At 34.4% G+C, this 14,932-nt stretch overlaps 1 protein-coding gene across 2 annotated transcripts in view; it reads right to left on the reverse strand.

Annotated features, from left to right (window-relative positions):
* The window catches only part of INTS7 (integrator complex subunit 7), an 88,900-nt gene that overhangs the window by 49,447 nt on the left and 24,521 nt on the right, over window positions 1-14,932 (reverse strand). For both annotated transcript variants that reach the window (XM_082471455.1, XM_082471456.1), the window contains one exon: window positions 427-544. In XM_082471455.1, coding sequence (XP_082327581.1) covers window positions 427-544 — 118 coding nt within the window. The remainder of the gene's footprint in view (window positions 1-426; window positions 545-14,932) is intronic.

Here is a 14,932-nt window from a genome sequence, read left to right on the forward strand (position 1 = left end):
AGTTTTATTTTAATCATTTTCCAGAAGGATAACATACGCCTAAAAGGAAGCATATGACATTTGCTTTTAAAATTCACCACCGCTTGGCCTTTGAAATACACTTAAATCCAAAGGGCATTTTAAGTCAGAGACATACAAAAGCAAACCAGCTATTTTAAGCACCCTCAAAAATATTGTTTCATCCACATATAATGCAAAAAAGGGCAAATCGAGAAAAACTATAGCCTTGAGTTAAGATCAAAGATGCAAGATTTTATTATCTTAGGAATTAGTTAAGAAATCATTTTCAAAGAAATTCCTAACATATAACCATATGAAATTGAAACCTTTCCTGATTTGAAGCTTTACAGAGGAAACGACTTGAAATATCAACATGAATAAAGGATTAGCATGTTATCCATATATTATCTCCTTTCTTCTCTTTACCTGAAGCTATGCTGAAGTAATGTTTGACGGCGATGGTCCCTGACAGCGTGGAAAGAACAGACAACATCCCAAGTTTCAAGCTGTCATAAGGAGTCTGGAGGGCACATTCACAGAGTGCCTGAAATGCAGAAGAGAAAGGAATACAGAAGTTAAAACATCAGTATACCTTAAAATTGTCTACTCGTTTTAAATTTTCTAGCTTTTAGAAAAATTATATCTTTTTCTCCGTGATAAAAAACTTCAAACTGCCACAGCCAAGAGGAACCTAAGGAGACACATTAGCTAAATATAATGTTGTATCCTACATGGGATCTGGAACAAAAAAAAGACACTGGGTAAAAACTAAAGAAATCAGAACAGAGTATGAGCTTTGGTTAATAACAATAATGTACCAATATTGGTTCACTGAGTGTAACAAATATACCATACTCATGTAAAATATCAATAATTGGGGAAACTGGATGTGGGTATGTGGGAGTCCTCTGTACTATAGTCTCCATTTTTCTGTAGATCTATACCTGTCCTAAAAAATAAAATTAAAAAAAGTCATAATGAATGACTTTTTATTAAGATCACTATGAATTATGTACTATTTAGTCCTCACAAGCAGAAACTCCAATATATTTTGCTTACTTGACAGATATTAGTTCATATGTATATATGTGTGTGTATATATATATATATTTTTTTTTTTTTTTTTTTTTTAAATAGTAGAGAGTGTAGCATTCTATCTAGCTAATAAGTGAGTGAGCTATCTATCTATCCTCCTCCATTTCAGGTCGTTTACTCTACTCTTGACTAAGGTGATCTGAAGTATTACCAAAATCAAGATGCTAGTTTTTCTTTCACTGCAGTTAACCTTGAATATGTGCTCCTAGTACAGTGAGTCTTGGCTCATCCTGTATAGTTACTCTTAGGACTCTGTAACATTATTGCATGTAATGTAAATGGTCAAATAACTGTCCTGTTAAATTAAACCAACTCCCATTCTCTCACAAAGACAAAGTTTCAGAAAATGAGCAAAATTGAAAGACTAGGGAAACAATTAAAAATAAAATTTCAGGGACTTCCCTGGCAGTCCAGTGGTTAAGATTCCGTGCTTCCACTGCAGGGGGCGTGGGACTGATCCCTGGTTGGGGAACTAAGATCCGCAGGCCGCACGGCATGGCCAAAAAAATAAGAAATTAAAAGAAAAAAGAAAGAAAACATTCTTCAATAAAATAAAATAAAATTTCAGAAAGGGTTAAACAATAAATTTAATATGACCCCGATAAAAATATCAACAGAATCTTGGGGGGAGGGGAGAACTTAGATAACCTGTTTACAAATCAGAAAATATGCAGAAAATTCTGACAAAGTATAATGACAAACAAAACAAGCCTTACCAAATATTAAAATGTAATCTATAGGAATAAAATAAGTTTTTCGTACTTGTGGACAGAAATCAAAAGAGAACTGGTCCCAGAAATAGGTTCAAATACACACAGAATTTAATATATGATAATGGCATTTCAAATCAGAGACTATTCAATACACAGTTCAAGGGCAACTGGCCAGTCATCTGGACAAAATAAAACTTGATTCTTGCTTCCTTTTTATGGCAAATAAAAAACAAAACTGTAGAAAGTACTAAGATTTAACATGGGAAAAGAAAAAGTAAAAAGATAAGTGCCAAAATTGGGGAAAAAAATTTGTATCTTGTAAGATCAACAAAGGCCCAATAATCTTAATATATAAAAAGTTCTAAAAAAAAAAAAAAAAAAAAGTTCTTAGTAATAAATAGGCAAGCAGCCCAAAAGAAAAATCAGTAGTTCACAGAATTTATATAAATGTTTTTAAAATATAAGATGTTAAACCTCACTCATGCAAGAGGGAAGAGAAATGGGAACATATTGTATATGTATAACTGATTCACTTTGTTATAAAGCAGAAGCTAACACACCATTGTAAGGCAATTATACTTCAATAAAGATGTTAAAAAAAAAAAAAAAAAAAAAAAAAAAAAAACCTCACTCATAATTTGAAAAATTTAAATTAAAATGAGTTGCTTTCACCAATCTGATTGGCCAAGATTAAAGTTTAGTAATACATAACACTGAAAACAGCGTGGGGGAAATAGGCACTCACACACTGCTGATAGAAAGGTAAAAGGGTGTAAATTTCATTGACGGATAATTGGCAATAAATATAAAAATATTTTTAATATATACATATATCACTGAGCCCCCAAATTCCTCTTTTAGAAATTTATGTTCACAAAGGCAACTTTTTTTAACAAACTCGTCAATGGAGCAATGTAAATGGCAACAGCAAAAATACTGGAAACAACTCTAGCGTCCATCAGTGGGGGACTGGGAATGAAGAGAGAATACCACACAGCTGGTAAAAGAATGCAGTGGATTTATGTGCTAATATGAGATGTTCCCCAAGATGCATTCTTTTTTTTTTTTTTTTTTCTAATTTATTGTATTTTTGGCTGCACTGGGTCTTCATTGCTGTGTGCAGGCTCTTCTCTAGTTGCGGTGAGCGGGGGCCACTCTTCATTGCAGTGCGTGGGCTTCTCATTGTGGCAGCTTCTCTTGTTGTGGAGCATGGGCTCTAGGCACACGAGCCTCAGCAGCTGTGGCACTCGGGTTCAGTAGTTGTGGCTCACGGGCTCTAGAGCGCAGGCTCAGCAGTTGTGGCGCACGGGCCTAGCTGCTCTGCGGCATGTGGGATCCTCCGGGACCAGGGCTCGAACCCGTGTCCCCTGCAATGGCAGGTGGGTTCTTAACCACTGCGCCACCAGAGAAGCCCCCCCTAAGATGCATTCTTAAGTGACAGAAAGTTCTTAACATGCATAGAGTATATTTGCATTTGTACAGAAAAAAGATGGGACATACACATGCTTGCGTGTGGATGAAAAAATTCAGGAAGGATACCTAAGAAACTAGTAACAGTGATCACCTCTACAGAGGAGACCTGAGGGAAGAGATAGAAGACACTTATATTTTGCTCACTGCACACCTATGAACTGTTTAATTTTATCACGTGCATGTATACTTTTTCAATTGAAAGAAAAACTTAGTTAATAACAAAAATAGCAGCAGCAGCAGCAAACATTATTGTGGAAGGCATGGAAATGGACTTGAAACACAAAGTCGGTTTTTGGTAATGGAAGGGAAGACAGTCTATGTGATACAAACAAGAACTGGGGCAACAAGGCCAGAATATGAAGTGTTTATTTGCGGTAAGAGGAGATATATCCAAAAGGGATGAAGGCTAAGAGAGAGAAATATTGAGTAGGGAAGATTAGGCCAGATTATAGCGGGCCTTGAATATTAGGCAGAGTAATTTAAACAGGATGAGAAAGGAAAAAGGAAGCCACTGGAGAGGAATAACGTCATCTAAAGTGTTGGGAAGATTATTCTGGCAATGGTAAACACAACAAGTTAACAAAGAAAGTTGAGAGGTAAGCAGCCATCCTGTAGCTTATGGCAGTAATCCAGGCAGGTTGTGACTGGTGATGGCCTGAACTAGAACTCGGTGGCAGGAATGGAGAGTTGAGGATAAACATAAGAGACATTTTGAAGGAGATTGTATACGAGGGAATGAACAAGAAGGATTCAATTATTATTACAAAATTTCAAAACTGATGACCAGAGAATGTTGGTTCCATTTACAAAGACTGAGAATTTATGTGGATAAACTAATTTTTGAGTAAGAACAGAAAACAGGAAGAGATATGAAGTCCAAGAAGAAATATCCACCAGGCATTTGGAATCTGAGATGTAGCAGATTTTTTTTTTTTTTTTTTAATGGGCATGAAGTTGAGTTTTTAAATTTTTATTTATTTATTTATTTATGGCTGTGTTGGGTCTTCGTTTCTGTGCGAGGGCTTTCTCTAGTTGCGGCAAGTGGGGGCCACTCTTCATCGCGGTGGGCGGGCCTCTCACAATCGCGGCCTCTCTTGTTGCGGAGCACAGGCTCCAGACGCGCAGGCTCAGTAATTGTGGCTCACGGGCCTAGTTGCTCCGCGGCACGTGGGATCTTCCCAGACCAGGGCTCGAACCCGTGTCCCCTGAGTTGGCAGGCAGATTCTCAACCACTGCACCACCAGGGAAGCCCTGTAGCAGATTTTTAACTGGAAGACTCTCATTAGAATTCTGGCTTTGCCGCTCACCATCTCTGTGATCTGAGCCAATTACTGAAATCTTTGAGTCTCAACTTCTTTGTAAAATGGGGGTAAAGATTTATACAGAATTTATACATCTCTGGAAAAACATATAAAAAATTAGACACTGGTTGCCACTGGGCAAAGGAGCTGAGTGGATGGCAGAAGAGTGGGAAATATTTTACTGTATAGCCTTTTGTAGCATTTGAATTTTGACACATGAATATACTGGCAAAGAAAGGAAGTGAAATTTAAAATAAAATATAAGGCGGGCAGTGATATCTATTGTCTGTAAGATTAAACAGCTACTGAGAGTCAAAGCACTTCACAACCTCTGCAAGCTACTATGCTGGAGAGCAACTGAGCTCAGGTAAGAGGACTAGACTGTTAGAAGACGCATGTGCTTATATTAATGGAAGCCCTCGGAGTGGCAGAGAAGAAATGGAAGAAAGGGCCTAGACTGAAGTCAACTCAAAGATTCAAATCCGAGGAAAAGGGGGAGTGAAGAATCCAAAGAAGGTGCAGTTCAGAGAGCGGGAAGAGTAAGTGAGGACAGTTAAGGACCAAAGAAGGGGGGTGCTGACAGTGTCCAATGTATCAAAAGGAAAGATGATAAAGGCAGAAAAAGGCTCTGGATTTAGCATTAAGAAGAACACTGGTGATCTTTTAAAGTAACTAAGCAAAGTAATAAGGAAACAGACCTATAAGCAAGTATGTTAAAGAACGAGTAGGGGATGAAGATATAAAAGCAGATATAGGGCTTCCCTGGTGGCGCAGTGGTTGAGAATCTGCCTGCTAATGCAGGGGACACGAGTTCGAGCCCTGGTCTGGGAAGATCCCACATGCCGCGGAGCAACTAGGCCCGTGAGCCACAATTACTGAGCCTGTGCGTCTGGAGCCTGTGCTCCGCAACAACAGAGGCCGCGATAGTGAGAGGCCCGCGCACCGCGATGAAGAGCGGCCCCTGCTTGCCGTAACTAGAGAAAGCCATCGCACAGAAACGAAGACCCAACACAGCCAAAAGTAAATTAATTAATTACTTAATTTTAAAAAAAGCAGATATAGATGCTATTTTTGAAGTTCAAAAGAAAGCTTTTTTACAAAAGAAAAAAAAAGTCATTGCCATTTGGTAATATTACAGTTTTAATTTATTTCTTTAAATACGTAGGCTACCTCCATTTATCCACTTTTTACTGCCTAAATTGTTCTGCCTTGTACTGTTAGTTTGTACTTAGGAATAAAATTATTAACCAAATAGCCCCATAGGTTATGTCCTGTATTTACACATATTCAAAATTATGTCTTATAAAGTGCTCTATGTATAACAGATATTTAACCTTTTGGGATAATCAAGAAGGTTGAGACATGTTACATAAGATGATGATATTAATAATTTTAAAGAAGAAAAGATTTACCATTTAAAAAATTGAACAAAGTGTTCGAAAATCTATAAAATTATCTACAGTGTTATCTTCTAATTTCTGTCACTTTGCACAGTACTGGATACCTAAAATGATCTCTGTAATTACATACTGGTTTAAAGGTCCATTAATTCAATGTAGTAAGCTTAATGGAGCACATCAAAGTTCCCCAGAAATAGCACATCAGTCATATTTCAATGATGAAATATGGTTCAAGTTTCTGTTTCAAGGATGTTACCTATCACAAAATTGTTCTTACCAGGACCATTTTTCAAATGAACAAAAAGGAAAAATCTAACTCTTCAAATGGAGCCCCCTTTCTCACACACCACCACTGTCACTGTCACTGTCACTGACAATTTGGTCTGAATTTCTCTCTCCAGGCTGGTTTAACTCACTGCTCAACTGAGGCTCTGTCCTGAATTACTGTTTTCTGGGTCAGCTCCTAAATGGGGGCTTCTCCTCTACTATAGAATGGGACGGGCCACCAGGGATGTGTTCCAAAAAAGCATGGCAGAAAGTTTATAATCTTCAAAATAAAGAAAAATGTCATGTTAAAAGTACTCTGTGAAGGGGATTAAGAGGTACAAACTTTCAGTCATATAGTAAGTCACAGCACGTGATGTACAGCATAAGACACATGGTCAATAATACTGTAGTAAGTCTGTATGAGGACAAATGGTTACTAGATTTATTGTGGTGATCATTTTACAACGTATTTAAATACTGAATCACTATGTTATACACCTGAAACTAATATAATATTGTATGTCAACCATACTTCAATTAAAAATAAACAAAAGTGCTCTGCCAGAGACATAATACCTCTAAATTTTCTATGTCTCCATTGTACTAACTACAAAAAGAAAAAGATTATTAAAAGAGCTAATTCTCATGTTTAACTTGTCATTCCTTCTAGGATCAGGTAAGATACAATCAGAAATCTTAGGAGAGATCAAGTCAAAAATAAAATTACGTCTTTGAGAATACCCAGAACAAATAATCTTTTGCTGTGTAACAGACAGGTTGCATAAATCAACCTCTTCAGATAAGACAATAACATCAGAATAGTGTAAACTATTAATACTGATCAACACAAATGGATATTATAGCAAGACATATAAAAAAAATCCAAAGAGAAATACAAACACATGAAAAAATATTTTTGTTCCTATGAAATTATTTGTTTTTGACTACCTTAACAATAATACGCTATACTTGGGCCTTGATTTAGGCCCTTCCTTCCTTCAGGTTTTTAAGACATTCAGAATGAAAGTATTTCCTTTAAACCTGGAATATCTGATTACAGGTGGAAATTATAATACCTACCAACACACCCGTAAAAATAACAATAGAATGCACACAATTTGCACCTGAAATACCAAAACTCAAAAATCAATCAGCAGTGATAAAACTGGCTGAGAGGAAGAAAGGGAGGAAAGAATGAAGAAAGAAAAGAAGGAGGGAGGAAAACCTTGAAGAAAAATAATTACTCTTGGTGACTGAGAGTAAAATTTAAATTTGAAATCAACAAGCTATTATTACCTTGTAAAGGTTAAATCATTAGAACTGTTTTCTTCTGCTCTATTTCAATATTTTCAAAAATACACCCAGGCTTTGAAAAAATGATTATTTGACCACATCCATTTAATTAAAATCAATACGCTCAGATTTCAGGCACAGTGGGAAAAAGTTCTTTGTGGGAGAGACAAATATTTAATAACATGTATTTTCAATTGAAAAGAACTAAAGAAAAAAGCCACAAGAAAGATAAAGATAAATCAGAACAAAAAACTTCAAGGAAGATGTGGTACATTGAAGAAATACTCCTAAGCTGTGAAATCAACAAAACAGTTAACACTTAAGTAACCATTAATGTGGTTGTGAAGTTCAATGCAAATATTACAAAAAAAATTTCATACGATAACTGCATAGTATAAAAAAAGTAACTGGTAATTAAATTCCAGATTATTTTAACAACATACAGGGGGAGGAGGGAATGAAGGGGAGTAGAAAAGAGGAGAATTTAAGCCTGCTAAATTTGCAATATTTCAACCACCATACTTTTCATTCTTTATAGAGATACACAAGTTCTTATATTAATATATTAAATATAGAGGTAGGAAAGTAAGAATAATGTTTAATTACCATGCTAGAGAATAAAGCAACAGTGAAAACTTGACCAAAATAACAAAGTAATGAAACAAAGGAAACAAAAAAGGACACATTATAAACAGTCTAAAATAAGACTGTTTATAAAAGAAGTACAAAAACTCAGTTACATCAATAAATGTAAATAAGTTATACTACTAAAAAAGACTCAGGTTAAGTCTAAAGAGGTAAATCTAATTATATGCTATTTATAAGAATCAAACCTAAATGACAGAGAAAGGTTGAGGATAACAAAATTGGCAAAGACCTAGTAGATATGTGGAAAGAAAAATAAACAAGAGGCAATATTAATATTACATAAAGAACTTGAGGCCAAAATAGCTTTAAATAGGAGAGAGGATTCTTTTACATTAATAAAAGTTCTATCTGTGGAACAAGATAGCATTAAGATTTTTAAATTAAAATGGATACATATAAATTGGCATGAGAAGCTAATGAATATCAAAACTTCTCAGATCAAAAAGAGAAACTAATTTAAGATATAGTATACTTGAATAGTATCAATAAGATTTCATACAGTTTTATACTGAAATATATATTAATAATATATATTAACACATAATATATATTATATATTTATCTGTATTACTTAATATATATATATTACATTATATAGAAAATATACTCTTTTCAAATTCTGTGAACTGTTTACAAAAAATGATCCTACACTGTGCCACAAAGAAACCTTAAAATGAGGAATTAATAACAAAAGGTTAACAACAACAAAAACTCCATCAACAAATATAAAAAGCTTATCACGTCAAAAACAGAAACTTCCAGTTATAAGAAAAATAAGTACTAGGGATGTAATGCACAACATGATGACTGTAGTTAACACTGCTGTATGTTATATAGGAAAATTGTTACAGTAAATCCTGAGTTCTCATCATAAGCAAAAAAAAATTTTTTTCTTGCTTTTCTTTTTATCTATATGAGATGATGGATGCTAACTAAATTTACTGTGTTAATCATTTCATAATATTTGTAAGTCAAACCATTATGCTTAAACTTATGTATGTGATGTATGTCAGTTACATCTTAATAAATGGGATAAAAGAAGAATAAGAAAAAAGGGGATAAAAACATTATTTAAACTAATTCCATGGTCAAAGAGGAAATCAAAACTGCTCTCATGGAAATTAAAAGAACAAAATCATTTACAATACAGTCGCCCCTCAGTATCCGCAGGGGTTCCAGGACCCCCCAAACTCCCTGCTGAGGATACCAAAATCTACAGATGTTCAAATATTACTGGTGTAGTATTTGCATATAAATTGCATACGCACATCCTCCCACATACTTTAAATCATCTCTAGATTACTTATAATACCTAACACAATGTAAATGCTATGTAAATAATTGCTGGCAGGTGGCAAATTCAAGTTTTGCTTTTTGGGACTTCCTGGGATTTTCTTTGCAATACTTTTTTGAGTCATTGGTGGTTGGTTGAATCAGCAGATGCAATACAGAGGGACGATTCTGCAACCAAAAACCATGAAACACCTAGGAATATCTCACAGAATATAAGCAAAATTTGTATGCTGAAAACTAAAAACCACTGATGAGAAATTGAGGAAGATCTAAATAAATGGAGAGATATGCCATGTTCATAGATTAGAAAACTCAATACTATTAAGATGTCAATTCTTTCCAAATTGATCTATAGATGCAAATACCAATCAAAATTCTAGCAGACTTTTTTGTAGAAATTGACAAATTGTTTCGAAATTTTGTATGGAAAGGCAAAGGACCTAGAACACCCAAAATAAAGAAATACAAAGGTAGAGGACTCACAGTACCTGATGCCAAGACTTACAGAATTCCAAGCTACAGAAATCAAAATTGTGTGCTATTGACTTAAGAACAGATACACGGACCAAAGGAACAGAACAGAATCCAGAAATAGACTTATATAGATAAGGTCAACTCATTTTCAACAAAGATGCTAAGGTAATTCACAGAGAAAGGATAGTCTTTTTAACAAATGGTGCTGGAACACCTGGCTATCCAAACACACCTCGATTCCTACCTTGCACCATATACAATAGTCAACTCAAAATGGATTACATAGAGCTAAATATAAAACTCAAAACTATAAAACTTCTAGAAGAAAATATATGAGAAAATCTTTGAGACTTTGGGCTAGGTAAAAACTTCCTAGATAAAAAACAAAAATACAACCCCAAAAGGAAAAAAAAAAATTGATAAACTCCATTTCATCAAAACAAAATAACTTCTGTTCTTCAAAAGATACTGTATTCAAGGCACATACTGGCAGAAAATATCTGCAAAATACACATCTGATAAAGTATTTGTATCTGGAATATATAAGGAGCTCAGTAACAAGAAGAAAACCTAAAAAAAAAAAAAAAAGCAGCATAAAAGATTAGAGCAGGCACTTCACTAAAGAAGAGATCTGGATGACAAGCTTATAAGATGTTCAACATCATTTGTCATTAGGGAAACGCAAATTAAAACCACGATGGGATACCACTACACAACTATTCAAAAGGCTAAAATTACAAAACCATACAATAAAAAGTGCTAGCAAGGATAAAGAACTACAACTCATACATTGCCGGTGAGTATGTAAAATGGTACAGCCATTATATAAAACAGTTTGGCAGTTTCTTACAAAGTTAAACATACATTTACCACACAACCCAACAATTCTACTCCTAGGTATATACCCAAGAAACGTCCTACAAAGATCTGTACAATAGAAGCTTTATTTACAATAGCAAAAAAACAAAAACAAAAACAAAAAAAACCTGGAAACAATTCAAATGTCCATGAAGCTGTCAACGGATAAATAAACTATGGTCCATATACTGGGATACTACTCAGCAGTAAAACGGAACGAACTACTGCTTCATGTTACAACATGGGTGAATTATGCTAAGCATTATGTTAAGCAAAAGAAGCCATACCCAAAAGGCTACATATTGTATGATTCCATTTATATTTTGGAAAGGCAAAATTATAGGGATAGAAATCAGTTCAGTACTAGTCAGGGGTTAGGAGAAAGACTGACTAGAGGGGCCCAAAGGAACTTTGGAGTGATTTGAAAATGTTCTATATCACAATTGTGGTGGTAGTTACACAACTGTACACATCTGTCAAAATTTGAACTGCATATCTAGAACTGTGTACCTAGAAAAGTTTCTGTAATTAAATTACACCACAAAATCTGACTTAAAAAGTGCATTTCAAATTAATGGCAAAGGGAACACTAAAAGTTGTAATTTATGGAATGTGGCCAACCTGCACTAAGAAGAAAATTAATAGCCTTAAGTGCTTTCATTATTAAACAGAAGAATAAAAATAAATGTACCAACCACTTGAAAGGCACAAGAAAGCCATGCTTCTGGCAAGAAAAGGGGAGTATAAACACAAACACAATAGTAAGACTAAAATAAAGATAAAATTTTAAACACGGAGATACTAAAAATTATAAAGGTTCTTTATACTGATACTAATGAATCTGCAAAATAAATTAAATGGAAAACGAATTATCAAAACTGATTCAAGAGGTAGAAAACTTTGATAGGGCAATAACCATGTAAGTAATTGGAAATATTCTCAAAACTCTATCCCTGGAAGAAGTTCCAGGTTCAGATGGACTTACGGCACTTTTAAAGCTATACCCTCAGAAGACCGAAAATTCTTATGTCATAGCTCTTAACCATTTCAGAGCATGGAAAGGGCAACTATTTACACTGAATTTACATTTTATTTACAACTACTTACATAATATTTACATTATATTAGGTACTGTAAGTAATCTAAAGATGATTTAAAGTATATAGGAGGATATACATAGGTTATATGCAAAAACTATACCATTTTATACAAGGAACTTGAGCATCTGAGGATTTTGGTATTCAGCAGGGGGTACTGGAACCAATCCCCCAAAGATATCAAGGGACAACTGTATAGCAATTAAAGGAAAAAAACATGCAACCACATGAATGAGTCTCATCAGTATAATGTTGAGCAAAAGAAGTAAAAACAAACAAAACTAAACAATATTTTTAGGGAGGCATTTGTATACGTGGTAAAACTATAAAGAGCAAAGAAATGATTATCACAAAGGTCAAAACAGTGGTTTCCATTGGCTGGGTATTAAGGCTCTGATCAGGGAGAACCATGTGAGAGAAGGAAGCAGGGTTCTGTGATTTTGCAGTGTTCTCTTTCTAGCTGGATGGTGGTTACATGGGTTTTGATTTACAATTATTACTTAAACTATTAAATATACATTGTACATACTTTTTTGTATGTGTGATTTATCTGAAAATAAGGAAAGAAATGAGATGGAATAATACAGTGCTCTCACTTGGTTTGGTTCCCTAAAGTGACTGAGCATATTCTCTTCTTGGATAATATGTTTAGTAGAAAAAAACACCAGAGGACAGAGCTCTCTTAATTCTTAATTAAGTCCCCTTAAGAAGCTCTCTTAAGCATATTAAGCCTCTCTGAACCCTCATTTGCTCATCTATTAAGTGCAAATACTAATTACTGTCCTTATGTCTTGGGATATTTGTGACTATCAATCATAATATACCAAACATGTTTAGAAAATTGCAAACAAACAAAAAAAACACAGCAGCTCAGTTTTCATAATCTGAAATTCAAAGGTTTTTGTTACACTGTAGCTATGATCATATCAAGAGATAATAAAATCCATGAAAGTAAGATTTATTTCTGAGAATTTTCCATTTCACTTCAAGCAGCATTTTTTTAAAAGTGGTGCATCTGTCATCAGTAATGGGTAAACAAATAGGGTTCCACTTTGAGAAAAAATAAATATAAAACATTAATTTAACCTAGGAAATGCTATAAAAGATGTCACATTAAAAGTCTAGAGATTGAGATCTGTTCTTGTATTTACAAAAGAAAACTTAAGAATGTCTTTTCCTCTGTGTGAAAAGGAGAAATACACTTCGCTAAGTTACCCATCTAGTACCCTTCTCTAATAAATACAGTCAGCACCAAAACTGTTCTCCCTAAATTGAGTAAAGGAGACAAGAATAAAATAAACAATTTAACTGGGCTTCTCAATTAGCCTTGGTGCTGCTATGGGACAATTAAAAAGAAACTGAGAGGCAAGTCTAATTCACTAAAACAAACCTAAACATTAAAGGATGTAAATTTTTCAATAACTAAGTAATATTTTTGTATGGTGATACAGCATAACTAGACTTATCATGGTGATCATTTTGAAATGTATAGCAAGATTACTATGTTGTGTAACAGAAACTAACACAGTGTTGTAGCTCAGTTATACTTCAAAAGCAAGCACACAAACAAACAAACATACAAACAAACTCATAGATAAAGAGATCAGATTTGTGGTTACCAGAGGCAGGGGGTAGCTGGATGAAAGCAGCCAAAAGGCACAAACTTCCAGTTATATGATAAATAAGTACCAGGAATGTAATGTATAGCATGATAAATATAATTAACACTGCTGTTAAGTTATGTATGAAAGTTGTTAAGAAAGTAAATCCTAAGAGTTCTTATCACACAAAATATTTTTTAAATTCTTTAATTTTGTATCTAGGAGATGATGGATGTTCACTAAACTTATTGTGTAATAATTTCATGATGTTAAGTCAAATCATTACACTGTACACCTAAAACTTATACAATGCTCTGTCAATTATATCTCAATAAAACTGGAAAAAAAAGAAAGGGAAAAAAAGAAAGAAGTTTTATATATTTACTTTGCCACTTCTAACTTCTGCCACCAATATCAACAATGCTCTTAGAAATTTTTTAGATTGAAACACTTAGAAAAAGACAAAGATAATATTGGGTTGGCCAAAAAGTGCCTTCGGTTTGTAAGTAAAACTAAAAGACACCTTTTTCATTTCCACCAAAAGCTTTACTGAACAACATATTCACCCTTTTGTGCCACTACCTTCTGTCATTTTTTAGGCAACTTCATAATTCCATCTTCCCAAAACTTTTTATCTTTTTGAGCAAAGAACTGTTCCAGGTGCCTTTTACAGTCTTCCAGGGAATTGAAATTTTTTTCCATTAAGAGAATTTTGTAAAGACCAAAACAAATGGAAATCCGAAGGTGCACTGCCTGGTGAATACGGCGGATGAATCAGAACTTCCCAGCCAAGCTCTAACAGTTTTTGCCTGGTCATCAAAGAAACATTCTGTCTTGCATTATCTTGATGAAAGATTAGTCTACTGACTAATTCTAGACACTTTTCGTCGAGTGCTACTTTCAGTTGGTCTAACTGGGAGTAGTACTTGTTGCAATTAATCCTTTGGTTTTCCGGAAGGAGCTCATAATAGAGGACTCCCTTCCAATCCCACCACATACACAACATCACCTTCTCCGGATGAAGACCGGCCTTTGGTGTGGTTGGTGGTGGTTCATTTCGCTTGCCCCACGATCTCTTCCGTTCCACATTACTGTACAGTATCCACTTTTCATTGCCTGTTGCTATTTGTTTTTTTTTTTTTTTAACATCTTTATTGCAGTATAATTGCTTTACAATGTTGTGTTAGTTTCTGCTGTATAACAAAGTGAATCAGCTATACGTATACACAATTTGTTTTAATAACTAAACGTTTTTGTTACGTTTAAGTAGAGAATCACACGTGGAAATATAACTTATGTGGAACCCAAACATCAAAGCGATTAACATAACCAAGCTGGTGTAAATGATTTTCAGTGCTTGATTTGGATATTTTGAGTACGTCAGCTATCTTCTGTGGGGTATAATCTTGATTGTTCTCA

This window comes from Balaenoptera physalus, assembly GCF_965194825.1.
Source record: "Balaenoptera physalus genome assembly, chromosome: 1".
Classification (NCBI taxonomy): Eukaryota; Metazoa; Chordata; class Mammalia; order Artiodactyla; family Balaenopteridae; genus Balaenoptera; species Balaenoptera physalus.